The following is a 16,652-nucleotide window of genomic DNA, read 5'->3' on the forward strand; positions in this document are numbered from 1 at the left end:
GACACACTTGTCGCCTTCATGAACAGAGCCTTGGACCGATACCTCCTTACAGGGTAAAGAGCCCCGCCACCGTTAAGGATCGAGCTCCTCCTCGGGGCGGTTCAGGCGTTCGGGGCGTCCCCCCTTGCAGGAGACCGGTTTTCAACCGGGTTCAAGTGTCCCTCTCCGGGGAGCTTCTCCAGCTTCCCCCTGAACAATGTCTGACGTCTCTCCTCTGTTGAGGGACGCTGAGGAGACCTTCATCCAAGAAGACCTCTGGAACGCCCTGGAGGAACTAGGCCCAGTGGACGAGAGTTCAACTTTTAGGCGGGTCCTCTCACTTATTAGGTCCATGAACCGACTAGAGGAGCCAGCCCTGACAATAGAAGACAACAGGTCCTTGGCTGTGGACATTCTGTTCGGGGACCCAGAGGAACCGAAGCCCTCTCTCAGCCTCCCTAGGTCCACCAACACGAAGAAGGCCCTGACGGTGGTAGACCACTCCCCTGGGTTCTTCAGTCGCCTTTTCCTGGTGAAGAAGTCGTCGGGGGGGGTTGGCGACCGGTCATAGATCTTTCAGTCCTAAACTTGTATGTCCTAAAGACTCCCTTCAAAATGGAAACGCCGCGCTCGGTGCTGGCTTCCGTGAGAGAGGGAATTGCATGATGTCCCTGGATCTCAAGGACGCCTACTTCCAGATCCCGGTACACCCGTCATCCAAGAAGTACATGTGCATAAGGTGGGAGGACCAGAGCTTGCAGTTCAAGTCACTCTGCTTCGGGCTGGCAACAGCCCCGCAAGTGTTCATGAGGGTGTTCTCCCTGGTTTCGTCTTGCGCCCACAAGAGAGGTATACGCCTTCTCAAGTACCTAGATGACTGGCTACTCCTTTCCTCCTCAAAGGAGTGCTTGGTAGAGCAGAGAGACGCCCTCCTGGCTTTTTGGGATGGAGCTGAATACGAAGGAGGGGTGAGCTTTCCCTTCGGAGGACAGACTGACAAACCTCCAAAGAATTGCCTGCAACTTCCTGAGCCACTCCCTGAGACCAGCAAAGGAGTGGCAAAGACTATTAGGCCACCCGGTCTCCCTGGAAAAACTAGTCCCCCAGGGAAGACTGAGATTAAGGCCCTTACAATGGGACCTGGGTGGTCCCAGAAGGAGGAAACACCTCAGAAGCCGGTTCTCATCTCACCAGCAGCAAGGAAGGCCCTCGGTTGGTGGCTGGATCCTGCAAACTCTCGTCAGGGTGTGCCCCTCGGGTCAGTGCCCCCGGAGATGCTCCTGTTTGCGGATGCGTCGAAGATAGGGTGGGGGGCCCACCTGAAGTCCCTCTCGGTGGGAGGGATATGGTCACAAGAGGAGAGCACCTTCCACATAAACAGGCTGGAGCTCTTTGCAGTGAAGCGAGCCCTGGAAGCTTTCAAGGAGGAAGTGGGAGGACACTCGGTGTGTCTGATGTGCGACAATGCCACATTGGTCGCCTACGTCAAGAAGCAGGGGGGCCTGAGATCACGGGATCGCTGCGGCTTGACGAAGGAGATCTTGAGCTGGCCGAAGCCCTTGGAACCTCCTTGACGGCAAGGTTCATTCCCAGCAAGAAGAACATAATCGCCGACAACCTCAGCAGACGTGGTCAGGTGGTGGGATCTGAATGGTCCCTACACCCCGAGGTAGCAAGAGAGCTAATAGGGAAGTGGGGGTCCCCATCCCTGGACCTGTTTGCAACAAAGCTAAACGCCAAACTGCCGGTCTACTGCTCCCCGGTGTCAGACCCAGCCGCGTTTTGAGAGGATGCGTTCCAACACCCGTGGGACGGCCTGGACATGTACGCATTCCCTCCCTTCAGAGTCCTGAGGCTGGTCCTCAACCATCTGAGGAAGGCAAAAGGTGCGGGCTTGACGTTGGTAGCTCCTTGGTGGCCGGACAGGGAGTGGTTCCCAAACCCTCTAGCTTTGGCTTCTCAACTTCCTTGGGAGCTGCCCCCCAGGCCAGACCTGTTAAAGCAGCCCCACTTCGAGAGGTTCCACGGGAACATTCCAGCCTTCTCCCTTCACGGCTGGAGACTATCGAACGGCTGTTGAACAGGAGAGGGTTCTCGGTGAGGGTAGCCTCTCGTATGTCCGGTTACCTTAGGGTGGAGCCCTCTAACATTTACCAGGCAAAGTGGAAGGTTTTCGGGGCCTGGTGTAGGAAGAGGGGCCTGGAGCCCCTCCGAGCAAAGATCCCAGACATCGTGGAATTCTTGACCTACCTGATGTTGGACAGAGGCCTGTCAATTCTGGTGGTCGAAGGAGCCAGGGCTGCATTAAGCCAGGTCTTCTCCCTGAAAAGATTGGATCTGAGGAACTCGAAACCGCTGTCCTTGCTCATAAGGAGCTTTGAGCAGAAGTGTCCCCCCAGCGCTGGCTTGGTTCCCCGCTGGGATGTCGCGATAGTCTTGGACTATTGGGTGGCCTCCTATCGAGCCACTCAAGGATATCCTGGATAGGGAGCTGACCCTCAAGACTGTTTCTGCTAGCTCTGGCCTCCATGAAGTGGGTGGGAGAGCACGGTCTGTCGTACTTAGTGGCCCACACAAGGGGGTGGAAAGAACTCTCATTCAGGTTTGTCCCCTCCTTCGTGGCTAAGAATGAGAACCCCTCGGTCTCGGACCTCAGGTTTGTGGAGTTTTCCATCCCTGCCCTCCCAAAATCGGACCAGCCTAAGGCTCTCCTCTGTCCGGTGAGGGCAGTACAGAAGTACTTAGAAAGGACGACTCAGTTCAGGCCGGAGGTCAAGAACCTCTTTGTCACCACGGGGCGAGAGAAGAAGGCAGCCTCCAAGAACACAATCTCCTTTTGGCTGAGAGAAACCATCTGGAGGGACTACGAGAAGGGGGGCCTTTCCCCCCCAAAGGGAGCCAGGCCCCATGACATCAGGGGGATTGGGGCTTCCCTTTCGTTCTCAAAGAACATGGCAGTGGACCAGGTCCTGAGGGCAGGAGTCTGGAATAGACAGTCAACGTTCACAGCCCGCTATCTAAAAGACTGCATGAGGAGGTTGCTCGATGCCTGTGAGATTGGCCCCATGGTGGCAGGTCAGCAACAGGTCTAGGACCCCTCTTCAACCTTCTCGGGGTGAATGGGCCAGTGTGTATGAAGTGTGTGTGAGTGTGTGTGACTTCCTCATACCCTCCGGATCCTTATCCTTATCCCCCCTTAGGCTGTCGGAGAGAGTGAGGAATCCAGGATTCTCGGGTAAGATACGCGGGAGTGCATATGGTGTTCAGTACAACCCACGGTTTTACATGTCAAGGTTTGGTTATGCCTGCACCAGGCTTGCTTTAGGACCTCCCGGACCAACCCCCAAGTATAACAGAGCAGGGTTGAGTTCCAAGGGGAGCAGTTGCCCCTCCTCTGACCTAGCACCTTTGGGGCCGTTCCTCCCCTAACATTCACCCTCCTCCTATGGAGTAAGTCTCCACTATAATGGTTCGAGGTAAGTATCTTGCATCGGAACAAATCACAAATTCTTGGTAATTTGTATTTTTCCTAGCGATACTTACCTCGAACCATGGAAGTATATTCCCTGCTGAAGCTTAAACGAGGCACCTCAGAGTTGGGCAGGAAGGACTGGCGTCAGGTCAGCAGGATAGCGTGGTCTTCGACCCCTAAGGGCATAGGCCTGGCCTGGGTGCGGCGTATAACCAGTTTTTTCTGGTCGGACATGGATCGACATCCGAGAATCTCCACTGTAATGGTTCGAGGTAAGTATCGCTAGGATTTAATTTCTTCAGTGATGTCCATATATTGTAACTCTGACTACATTCTTTTCACTTTCAGTTGCATCAGGGTTAACTCACACCTTGTTCTTGACAGAAGAAGGCATTGTCTATTCATGTGGAAATAATGAATTGGGCCAGCTTGGACATGAGAAAATAACCAGAACACCAGGTTTGTTATAGTTTTTGTGATGATACACCATTTCCTTTAGTATTATATTGTTGAATTTCAACAGAAAGAAGCTTTGGTTTATGTTTTTATATTCATTAAGCAGTGATGTCAAGATTGGAATTGGATATCTAGGTTATTTGCCTTGACATTTTTTGGTCAATTACTTTGATAAGATGTTCATTATAATTGAATAGGCAAGATACAGTTGAAAGTAAGATGGTTATAGAATACTGTTCTATATTTTTACCGGCTTGATTTTTTCTTTGGCAAACTTTCTTAAATTGTGCATTTGCATTTTTTCAGAGAAAGTTGATCACCTGGAAAATTACACCATATCACAAGTGGCTGTTGGCGATCAGTTTTCAATGGCAGTAACATCTTGGGGGCTGGTAAGAAATAAGATTAGGAGAGATGTATCTTGAAAACAAGCCCATTAGTTAACACTTGCTTAATCCAGTAGTCATCGGCAGCTTTCCAGTTTTACGTTCAAAAAAGAAAAACTCATTTGGCTGGTATCCCTACAAGCAGCGCCTCTTGTGGTAATACAACTCTGGTAGTTAATTAATTCCCATTGTTACATAGACTTGAACTTCAAAGTGTGTGGCTGGGAGATTGGCACTTATTTTGTACATATGTATCGCAAATTAACTTATTCAAAAACAAAAAAACTCATTTGTTGAACCCAATTCAATCAGTTTACTATAGAGTTAGGGCACTGAAGAAGGTTTCCTTTGAGTGATAAAGGATAGGAAACCAGCTCGTCTTCATACTAAGCAGGGCTGAAGGAGTTTAGGGCCCATGAGAAGTCATAAAATCCCCAAATATGACTCAGAAGATGAGACTCAAGAGCCTCCACCTTCCACCACACAGATAGACCAATCTCAGTATGTAGGTGTTAAAAGATTTATGTAAATTCAGTAGTCTGAGTTGGAAAATTATCCCATTTGATTGAGAAAATATTCAGAGAATGCCATAACCGATATCTTCTTTATCTTGAATTATAGTTGAAATATTTGGAAATGAAACATACCCTCAAGAAAGGGAATCAGACTTCATGGTCTCAATTAGATCTCGAATATTTATATTTGTTCATGAAACTTACCTGTCAGATATATATATATATATCTGCCAGGTAAGTATGAACAAACTTTATTGTATCATAACAATATCATGTTTGTAATGTTTGCTACAACAAGTAGAAAGTCCACTTGACAAATTACTGAGGCCTGAGGGTGGCAGGGTGGGGGGGTGGTATAAGCATTACCAGATTCTTCAAAGGACCAGAGGTATTTGTGGAAAGCTTCAACAATCTCAGTTGGGCCTTCCTACTAGATCATGATATACTGGATACTTTTTTCTTTTCTTATAGAGGAGGGTAATCTTTTGTCTATAACCTGAACAAATGCGCAGTCATGACTGTTGCTAATTTGTGTTGAAGTGCCTGGTTTTTTCTGCAGCAAAACTGCCTACTTTTTGAGACTTTCCTTGAGCAAGGTATTACCTAACCTACCCAAGACATATTGAATGCAAAAGTTTGATTCCAACATGGTTGGTTTAGGAGAGCCTTAACAGTATGGGTTCCCATAGCTCTGGAATGCTTCTGTTGAAGGCTTGAATTCCTTGTCTGCCAAAACCAGTGTAAGCTAACAAGATCACTGCACCATCCTTTAAATAGGGCAGCTCCAAAATTGAGATAAGGTAAGGTATATACAACCAGGAAGTCCATTTTGCCATGAATAATAGCACATCCAGACACCAGTGTAAGGTTTTGGAATACAGATTGGGAGTCTGTTGTGTTGCAAGTTCTGTGGCAAAGCTATCATATGGTAAGTACTGTATGGTGTAGTTTCTTTGTTGGGGAAGATGCAACCTAATTCTGATGGCCTGAGATGTACCATGGGATTAACTTTCAAGTTACCATAAAAATCCTTGGTGTGATGCAAGCACCTAAAGGCTTGGGTGACTGACTGTATGTAAGGAGAGGAAGAGAAAATGTTTACATGAAGCACTCTTCCACTGCTCATATTGGAGGTTGATAATAACTACCAGCACACAAATCCCCCCCTGTATTTGCTGAAAACTTTATTCACAAAACTAATCTACATCCATGAATTCCACATCATTGTCACTTGCTGGAACCTCCAAGAAACTCCTTCAGTTGGAGATTGATTAATTATTGTAAACAAAAAGGATGCCTGCATTTAGAGAGGGGAGGAGAACAAAGCGATTGTCAACTCTCCAAGGTGGTTAAAGAAAGACTGTGCATCACGAGGTTCCAAGCCCAGTTGGTGACCAGCATCCACCTCTTATATACATGAGTTGCCAGATGCCATACATGAGTTGCCAGATGCCACAGATTCCTTGCTTTACAATCTATGATTGTTTTTTAACTGGTCTCCGGCTGACGTAGAAAACTATCCTATTGTTAAGACCTCAGGTTTGTTAGCTATGAAAAATACAAATTGATTAAAAAAAATTTATTTTTGTACATGAACTTTCCTGTCAGACATATACTTAGCTTACGTCTCTGACGTCACGACAGAATTCAAAACTCGCGGCTAACGCGACAGGTAGGTCAGGTGATCTACCTTACCGCCGCGCTGGGAAGCGGGTGTAAGAACCAAAAAACATACCTTTCTTGTCAGATTTTTTCTGTCGTCGGTGTCGACCACACCTGTTCTTGTCAGGGTACCTCTTGACAGTTGGATTCTTTTCTCGTTTTCGCCCTGGATTGTTTCTACTGGACTTTTGGTGAAGTACCCGATCTTTTGGCCTGGCATTCGCGATTTGTGGACAGTTATTGGACTTTTCTTTGGATTTTTCTTGGATTCATGATGTCTGATGTTGATACTAAGAAAACTGCTATGTTTAGAGTTTGTTGTATGACTAGTGTAAGGTGAGGCTACCGAAAGCTGCGGTAGACCCTCACACGGTATGTTTGAAGTGTAGAGGGAATGAATGCACCTTTAATAACCCTTGTAATGAATGTGAAAAGCTGAATGAGGATGAATGGAAGTCTTTGTCTTCCTACTTGAGGAAGCTTGAAAAGGATAAAGTTAGGAAAGCTTCTTCCAGGAGCAGTAGTAGATCTCGTATTAGCGAGTTGGATATAGATAAATCTATTTTAGAAGTAGCTCCTTTGTCAGTTTCAGCTCCTGCTCCCTGCACCGAAGCCGAAGATGCGCCTTCGGAAGTGGCCTCCATGAAAGCCACCATTCGCAGTATGGAGAGGAAAATCAAACAATTAGAAGGTAAGAGTGATTCCAATAGTGATTTGTGCAGTGAACCCGTGCGTGGAGGGTGCGTCTGATCGGCTCCCTAATGCTTCCAGGCCTAGACCTCTTCCAGACTCCCAGTCCACCCAGTGGAGGAGGAAAAGTCGAAAGCCGCAGGAAGGTTAGGGAGCATCCCCACCGGTCAGGCGTCCCCTCGGTAGCTCCTGTTGATCGTTCCCAGGCTACCTTGGATCGCTCCAAGAGAGAAATATTGCGCCAATGCTTCTCGACTTCGCCTTCGCCTTCTCCTAAACGAGGATGGAGCTCTTCGGAAGCCTCGCGCCCTTCGAAGAGAGCCTGGAACGCTCCCTGCGCCCGCCCTTCCAGCCCTGAAGTTTTTTCGGAAGAGCCTGAGGTGGAAGCGAAGAAGCGTAAGAGATCTCAGGAGTATCGTTCCCCGAGCGGAGATCGAGCCTCGTCACCTGTTCACGAGTTTGTGAATTCTCCTGCAAGGGTGTTGGCTAACCTTCAGGCGCAGATTTCGGCTCTGGCTGGAGTCTCTTTGCGTGTCTTCTCGTCGTAGGAAGGACGTCTCGCTTCCTGTAAAGAAGTCAGGCTCCCCTCTCTGACTCTCGCTATTCGACGGGGAAGCGGTCGCGCTCACCTGTGCGTTCGGATTCTCGCAGGAGACTTTCTGCTTCGGGACAAGATCACATCTGCGTCTAAGCGCCATTCGCCGGCAGACAGGTTTTTCTCCTTCGGACAAGGAGCAAACTGCGCGTAGGAGATCTTCACCCTACAGACGCTCTTCTCGAGACAGGATCGCTCCCCCAAGAGCCTAGTAGGCGTACTCGCCTCGTAGCCGCTCCTCGTCTCGCCTCCACTCTCCGGTTGACAAGCGCCCTAAATCGGACAGGCGCCCTTCGCTGGACAGGCGTCAAGAGCTTGTTAGGCGCGGTTCTCCTGGCAGGCGCTCTTCTCCCGACTTTCACTCTCCTCGAGTCAGGCGCCGAGAGCCTAGCAGGCGCTTCTTCCCCTTGTAGGCGCTCACCTAGTAGGCGCTCGTCGCCAGAGATCCTCTCGCCTCGGTTCAGGCGCCAAGAGCCTGGTAGGCGCTCGTATGGCAGGCGCTGTTTCGCCTGGTAGCCGCTCTCCTTGGATAGGCGCCAAGAGCCTGATAGAAGTTCTTCTTCAAACAGGCGCTCTGCGCCTGACTGCCGACTTACTCCTGTTAGGCTCCAAGAATCTGGGAAAACGCACTCCTCCAGACAAGAAGGATGTTGCAAGTAGACACATTTCTGAAGCATTGTCTCCAAGACGTATACGTCTTACTTCCTCTAGAGACTCTTTTAAGAATAGTTGCGCCTCTAAGGATCATGAGGGCTCTTCAGCTCAGGAACAGACCCTCAGAAGAAGAAGGACCAAAAGACTCCTCTGTTTCCTCCTATAAGAGGCTGACAGAGTTACTCCTGCAAAGAGTTTGGAGATATCCTTTCTCCTGTGGCTCCCCCTTCTCCTCTTTCGTTATTCTCCACTTCGAAGACGTCGAAGGTTTCGTCTTGTGTAAGGATGAAACCTACTGTTTCCATGAAGAAGGCGCTTAGAGGTTTTGGGGAATGGCTCCTTTCTAAGGAGAGAAAGGGAAGACGGTTTTTTCTTTCCCTCCGTCTAAACTGACTGGCAGATTGGATTCTGGTACGAATTGGAGAACCTTGGGCCTCGCTCTCCCTTCGTCTGCGGACTCGGACTTCTCTTCATTGGTGGATTCTGCTCGTCGTTCCGCCCTCTTGTCCGCCAAGACTACGTGGGGAATGAACGAACTTGACCACTACTGAAGGGAATGTTCCGAGTCCTGGAAGTTTTCAACTTCCTTGATTGGTCTTTAGGTGTTCTGGCTAATAAGACCCAGACCCCAGATTCTCTGTCTCCTGAAGATCTTAACTGTGTCCTCACTTGCATGGATAAAGCAGTGAGAGACGGATCGAGTGAAGTCTCCTCACTGTTTGGAGCTGGAGTGATTAAGAAACGGTCGGTCTACTGTTCGTTTCTCACGAAGGCAGTGTCACATGCGCAAAGGGACCTCGCTTATGTATGCTCAACTCTCTCCTCTTCTGTTCCCCAAGAAAATTATTCAAGATGTCTCGAGTGCCCTTTCAGCTAAGGCTACTCAGGACATGTTAGCCCAGGCGGCCAGGAAACCTCGCTCTGTCTTCCAACCCAAGGCCAAGAAAGAGACTCCTCTGAGACAGGAGCCCTTTCGAGGAGGACCCGCTGTCAGAGGGTTCTGCAACCAGAGGGACTAGACCTTTTAAGAGAGGTAAAACCTTCTCTAAGTCAGTCAGAGGGAAGAAATAGCGATCAAGGACTCCAGACATCAGTGGGTGCCAGACTACTGAAATTTGCCGACGTCTGGGCCCACAAAGGGGCAGACAATTGGTCCCTATCGATTGTCAGCAAAGGAAAGGATACCTCATTCCCTTCTCGTCAAGACCACCATTGACGACAACTCCGAGGGAGTTGGTAGCCAAGTACAAGGACCCCATCATGAATCAAGCCCTTTCTCTAGCAGTAGATCTCATGCTAGAGAAGGAGGCTATAGAACTAGTGAAGATCCCCGCTCTGCGGGCTTTTACAACAGACTATTCCTAGTTCCGAAGAACTCAGGAGGATGGAGACCGGTGTTGGATGTAAGCGCCCTGAACGTCTTTGTGGAAAAGAGGAAGTTCGCCATGGAGACAACTTCCTCAGTGTTAGCGGCTCTTCTCCAGGGACTGGATGGTGTCTCTAGACCTTCAGGACGCTTACTTTCATGTGCCGATCCATCCTTCTTCACGGAAGTATCTACGATCATGATGGGAGGAAACATCTTCCAATTCAAGGCCTTGTGCTTCGGCCTATCGACTGCACCCCAAGTTTTCACGGGGTTAATGAAAAACGTGGCGCAGTGGCTACATTTGGAGGGAGTGAGGGTGTCGCTTTATCTCGATGACTGGCTAATCAGAGCAGAGTCTCAAGAAAGATGTCTGGAGGACCTTTCAAAAGACCCTTACATTGGCAAGTTCTCTGGGACTTCTGGTGAACTTCCAGAAGTCTCAATTAATCCCCAGTCAAGAGCGGATCTATCTGGGGATTCGGATAGCTTCTCTGGCTTTTCGGGCTTTTCCGTCGCCAGAGAGGATAGCTCGTTGCTACGAGAAAATATCGACCTTCCTAGAGAAAGATGCATGCACAGCGAGGGAGTGGATGAGTCTGCTGGGGACACTCTCCTCGCTGGAGCAATTCGTTCTCTAGGAAGGTTGCATCTCAGGCCTCTACAGTTCTTCCTATACCAGAACTGGAGGCGTCTCTCCCTAGATCTGGAGTTCTCTTCAAGATCTCAAGGGAAATCAAGAGAGACCTTCGGTGGTGGAACAACCCACTTCGTTTTGTGGAAGGAATGTCTCTTTACATGCCGAACCCCAGCCATGTGTTGTTTTCCGACGCATCGGAAGCAGGTTGGGGAGCGACGCTCGGGACGAGAAGTGTCAGGCACCTGGAAGGGGGATCAGGTGTCCTGGCACATCAACAAGAAAGAGTGATGGCAGTCTGGATGGCATTGAAAGCCTTCGAACCCCCACGTCGAAATGCAGTAGTGCAGGTCAATTCGGACAACACAACAGCCTTGGCGTACAATCAAAAACAGGGGGGACGCACTCCTTCTCCCTGTACGAAACAGCAAGGGATCTTCTGCTGTGGTCTCAAACAAGGAAGATCAGTCTTCTCACCTAGATTCGTCAAGGGAGAAAGGAACGTCAGGGCCGATCTCCTGAGCAGGAAGAATCAACTCCTGCCTTCCGAGTGGACCCTCCACTCAGAGGTATGCCAAGACCTGTGGAGAAGATGGGGCAGACCTCACATCGATCTCTTTGCAACAGCAAAGAACGCAAGAATCGAACTTTACTGCTCCCCGATCTCAGACCCAGGAGCAGTATCATGGATGCGTTTCTCCTAGATTGGACAGGGCTAGACGTCTACGCCTTTCCCCCCTTCTTCAAGTACTGGGACAAACCCTCAAGAAATTTGCTATCTCGGAGATGACAAGAATGACGCTAGTAGCTCCGTTCTGGCCCGCCCAAGATTGGTCACAGAGGTACTGGAATGGTTGGTGGATTTTCAAGAGCCTTCCACAAAGACAAGATTTCGCTCAAACAACCCCACTTCGACAGGTATCACAGAAACCTCCCCGCTCTCAATCTGACTGGCTTTCGACTGTCAAAAGTCTTGTCAGAGCGAAGGGGTTTTCGACAAAAGCTGCTAAGGCTATCGCCTCAGCTAGAAGACCTTCGACCCTTAAAGTCTACCAGTCGAAGTGGACGTGTCTTTCGCCGGTGGTTGCAGGAACCAGAAGTTTTCCTCTTCCCAGTACCTCTGTGGACTCAGATAGCAGATTTCCTAGTTTTATTGTAGTGTCTTACCGAACAATTATAGAGCCGTGATTTCCACGAGCGGCAGGATACTAAATTCAAATTTAGCGCGTCGGCGTCGCCAACACTGGTGGTGATGACGTCATCTCCCTCCACTCGCGGGAGAACCAGGTACAACTGCCCAGGTGAATCCAATTCTTTTCCTGCCGGCGTCCGGTGAACATCGGTGGTCGGTGCGGTTGGATGACTTTCCTTCGCTTTTTTTCTTGTGGATTTGATCTTCGGAATTGGTGAAGTACTCTATTTGGCGTTGTTGTTATTTTGCTTTTTATTTATAGGCGTTGCCATGTCGGATTCTAGTCCGTCGGGAAGAGTTAGGTTTTGCATCTCAGGATGTAAAACTAGATTATCCAAGTTAGAGTATGATTCTCACACTAAATGTGTTAAGTGTAGGGGACAGGTTTGTTCAGCAGATCGAACATGTAACGAGTAGTGATTGGACTGATTCTACAATGGAAGTTTTTTAGTTCATACTCGGAGAAATTAGCTAAAGACAGAATTAGAAAAGCAGCGCTTAGGGAAAGTAGACTTAGCTCTGCTTCGTCTTGCGATGCATCTGTTCCTTCTGTTTCTCCTCAAATTGTTATGTCTCCTTTAACTACACCTCCTATTCCTCCTACTAATCCCACTTCTCCGGCTTCCCCGTGTAGTTTCTTCCGACACCCATTGCCAGTCTGAATCGAGGTTATTATCAGAAATTTTCGGTACTAGCGAATACGGTTTTGCAACTTGGTAATTCAGTTAAGACGTTTTTGGAGAAAGCGGCTTCAGGTAGAGTGTAGTGAGGGTCCGTCTGTCTGTCCTGACACGTCTCCTAGACAAAGGTCACTGTCCAGCTCCCCCGCACGAGGGGAGCAGACATACCGGAAGTCCAAGGGAGTCGATCGGGATTTGCCCACAGACAGGCGCCTCTCTTGTTGAGCCTGTTGCGCCTCAACAGGGCTCGGTTAAGCGTTGGAAAGGTGTTGCGGTCAGACGCCTTTCGAATGATTCAAGCGATTCGTCTCCGGTCGCGCGGCGCTCTTGGCGAGATTCGCCCGTTTCGCATCCTTAAAGAGGCGTTCAGGCGCCGATTCTTCGCCTCCTCCGTCAAGCGGTATAAGGAGCCTGAGAGTAGGGTTGCGCCGCGGCCGTTAGCGGCTCATTCGTCGCCTCAATCTGTGCCTTTTCGGCTCCATCTACTAGTAGAGATTGTGGTTTTAGCGCTGTAGCTAGCAGTTCTAAGGGTGTTTCTTTAGGCGCTTTTTCGTCTGTTACGCCTGATGCGCCTGTTTCGCCTCGAATTTCGGCGGCTCCGAGCGAGGCGCAAGTAGTTTTTCCGCCTCCTGCTGAACATTTAGGCTCTTCCAAGCCTACGTTAACTGTTTTTGATTCGTCTCTGGCGCCTTTGCGCAAGCAGTTAGAGATGTTAACCAACTGGATGAATGAGTCCAAGGGTGGTTCGAAACCTTCAGATCCGGTTGTAGTTCCGTCTACTTCTTCGGCGGTATCGGAGAATGAAGAAGAAGTAGAGGAGGAGGATTCACACCACCTCTCGTGTTATTCACGTCTCCTTAGTTTTTCTTCTGGTATCTTATCCAGATTATTTTGAGAAAGCTTGCTCCGCGCTCCCCAACTTCGACTTTTTTGATGAGGAGGAAACTTCAGACCCTCTCCTCCCAAAACTTGTTTTATCTAAAGCGGTTAGACATTCGTTGAAAGAGACTGAGAAATGGATCGTCTATGAAAAAGAGACTTAGGGAAGGCTCTTTTTGCTTACCCTCCCTCTAAGTTGCTTTCGTAAGAGGTATAGGTTTTATGTAACTGGGGAGGGGAAGCTCCTTCTCTGGGAGTTTCTGCCTCCTCCCAGGGAGACTTCTCCAGTTTAATCGACTCCTCTAGAAGATCTGCTTTCGCCGCAGCGAAAGTTTTCTTTACAGCGCCTGAGTTGGACCACGTTGTAAAGAATCATTGTTCCGATACGTAATACAAACCCTCGGTCCTTTAACAATAGGGAAGGTAACTAGCGGCAGCTGGGACGGTCGTAAGCTTCGAACAAGGGAGAACGGTAGTTAACTGCTTGTCCGATCGTGCGCGCGCCGCGCGCGCCGAGAGGTGAAGAATCACTTTTGCTTTCGGCCGCTGGTGTGAAGGACGTGTTCGTCATCGCTCTCTGCCCGCTTCATCGTCGTATGCTTGTTTATATTGTGTTTTTTACTAATGGTATGGTTTGACTTGAAAATGAAACTGTAAGTACACTGTTTTCATTTTCATTACTTAATTATGAATCAACATGGAGCTATCGCCGTAGAGACGGCGATTTCCGCTCTTTTCATGAATTGAACCCTTGAATTATGTCTCGGTGCCGAGGGCGGGCGCACTCGCGCCGAGTCATGTATTTTGGGCGAAAGTGTGTAATTGAAAGATGTAAGTACACTTTTTCATTATATTTTTGCCCTGTGCGTTCGTTGCCGAGAGCTTGATTGCGCTCGGCAAGAGCCTCTTATTTTGTATGAATAGAATGCAATGAAAGTGGATTCGCAATGCAGTTTTCTTTTCATTTTCATTTATTAATTGCATCAAATTTAATTTGGATCAATTCCCGCTCTTACCCGGGAATTATCCTTACGATTTATTGCTGTGAAAGTGAAAATAGCAAGTGCAGTATTGTTCATTTTCATATATATTTATGATAGCATCATATTATTATGGATCAAGTTTCCGCTCTTACCGGGAATTGATTGTTTTTCCCTCTTTAAGTTCTATGAAGTGAATCGCAAGTGCAGTATTCTGTTTCATTTTCATATTACTTTTCACTGCTGTGCGGGGTAGGGGGAAGCGAAGGTCTGCCAGGAAGTCGTCGGAAAGCTCTCCGCGACTCCCTTGGTATCCGATTCTTCGTCTTCTTTCCCCACCTGCCCCCCCGCTCAGCTTCCTCGTATTTTGTTTTTGGGGTCTTCCTTCCGTTCGGGGTGGGGCATGTCTCCCCCCCCGTGCGCGAGGGAACCCCTCTTACTAATCTGTCTGTGCTACCGCAGGTGCTACATCCGTGGGAGACGACCTTGGACAGGTATGGACCACTGCGGCTGCAGGGCGTGCCTAGCATCCACGATCTGCTGCAGAGTCTAGCGAGGTCTGGGGCGGTGACCTTGGAGTGGTCTCCACTACAACCTTCACGGCCGCTTATGCTGCTTCCCCCGCTGGTCTACACTCCCCATGCTGTGTCGGTGACGCCGTCTGCCGCTTCTAGGGCCGGTCGCCGCCGTACCGAGGAGGGGTATGCCGCCGCCGCCTGTGTTTTCTTCGTGTTGCCTGCCCCAGACTTCCGCTGTTCCAGCAGCTCGCCCCTGGACCGACCGCCAGTACCACGCTGGCTGCCGATGATTCTACGAGGCGAGGGCTGGGCCTGCCGTACCTGTCGCTGATGTGGTTCCCGCTACTGGCTTGGCTGTCCCTTCTGTGTTTACCGCTGCCGCTGTTCCTGCCGCTCCTGAGCTGGTTGCTGTTCCTGTCGCTCCCTGGTTCCTGCGCCTGTCCATGCTGGTCCTGCCCATGGTGTGTCTTCCCCAGTCCCAGGTCCTTCCGGACAGGTGCAGTCGGGCCGTGTTGCTTCGGCAATAGGCCCGACTCTGGCCTGGATGGAGGACCTGACGACTGTCCTGCGTGAGCTGACGAAGAAGAGGAAGGTGTCATCTTCGTCTTCGTCTGTTGCTGCCTCTTCTTCCCCTTCGACTTCTAAGGCCCATAAGCCGAAGAAGAAGAAGGCTGCCTCCCCCCCCACACCTAAGAAGTCTCCTTCGGGAACTTCTAAGGGCCCCGTCCCACGTCGGGTGGGACGGGGGGTCCTTCTGCTGCTGGTCTCTGCTCCTTCGGGAGCGGGGCCCGTCTCCCCCTCTTCCGTAAGGAAGAGATAGACGGGGACCCACCAGGAGTATCGGTTTTAGCTCTGGTACTTCCTCGCCTGGTGCTAGCGGCGATGCCGCTACGCCAGGTTCCGGCTCGGTCTCTCGTTCGCGGGAGATCCCGAGTGTACGCTCTCCCTCGGGAGACCGTGCAGCCAAGTTTCGGCGCCAGAGTTCGCTCGGCGCCAAGACCAAAACGGCACGGAGCAGAAGGCCTGGCGAGAACCGCCTCAGGTGACTCTCGCCAGGCCAGCGGCCGCTCTCGCAGCGACCAGCTGGTAACCGGGTTTTTGTTATTCCCCTAAAGAAGACTCCTTCGGGAACTTCGAAGGGCTCGTCACATTCCGGTGTGACGGGGGGGTTCTTCTGCTGGTCCCCTCTGTTCCTTCGGGAACGGGGCCCGTCTCCCCTTCTGAGAAGAAGAAGAAGACGGGGACCAAGGGTGTGCTGGCTACCGCTGTACACCCTCGCCTGGTCTTGGCAGCTCTGCTGCTAAGCCAGGTACCGGCTCGGTTTCTCGTCCGCGAGAAGTTCCGAGTGTACGATCTCCTTCGGGTGACCGTGCAGCCAAAGTTAAGACGCCTGAGTTCGCTCAGCGTCATGACCGAGGCACGGAGCAGAAGACTGTCGAGAGCGCTCAGGTGACTCTCGCCAGGCCAGCGGCCGCTCTCGCAGCGACCAGCCGGTACCTCGGGTGGACGTGACGGTCTCTGACCGGCCACGGGTGGAGGCTGGGAAGAGGTCCCCCAGGTCCCCTCGACCGACGGTACCAGCCTCGGCTGGAACCAGCGGTTTGACGTGTGCCGCGAGGACGCTCACCGGTCTCACGGCGAAAGCGAGCTCTGCAAGTCACCTGACCGCCGCTCCCACAGGACCGGGCCGGATAGGATACGGTGACCAGCAGCAGCTCGTCTGACGCACGGGACCGGGGTCGACGTGCTCAGTCGAGCCGCTCGCCACAGGTGAGCGGCACGGCCAGGCCTGCAGATCGATCCCCACCGCGGGTTGGTGATCGGCTGCAGCCCCCACGTACGCTGGTCTGCCAGCGAGCGGGGGGGGAGCGTCAGGTCTGTCTCTCACGTACCTTCAACTTCCTCGGGCTACACCGGGAAGAGCGAGGTAGCTAGGAGTGATCGTGAGAGGTGCGCCGCTCACGATCCCGTCACGACGCCGCACGTGCCAC

The 16,652-nt window shown here is 50.7% G+C and overlaps 1 protein-coding gene across 2 annotated transcripts in view; it reads left to right on the forward strand.

Annotated features, from left to right (window-relative positions):
• LOC135217932 (probable E3 ubiquitin-protein ligase HERC4) overlaps positions 1–16,652 on the forward strand; it is a 267,751-nt gene that overhangs the window by 25,608 nt on the left and 225,491 nt on the right. For both annotated transcript variants that reach the window (XM_064254022.1, XM_064254023.1), the window contains exons 3-4: positions 3,800–3,910; positions 4,214–4,299. In XM_064254022.1, coding sequence (XP_064110092.1) covers positions 3,800–3,910; positions 4,214–4,299 — 197 coding nt within the window. The remainder of the gene's footprint in view (positions 1–3,799; positions 3,911–4,213; positions 4,300–16,652) is intronic.

The sequence above is a fragment of the Macrobrachium nipponense genome, chromosome 9, assembly GCF_015104395.2.
Source record: "Macrobrachium nipponense isolate FS-2020 chromosome 9, ASM1510439v2, whole genome shotgun sequence".
In the NCBI taxonomy this organism is placed as follows: Eukaryota; Metazoa; Arthropoda; class Malacostraca; order Decapoda; family Palaemonidae; genus Macrobrachium; species Macrobrachium nipponense.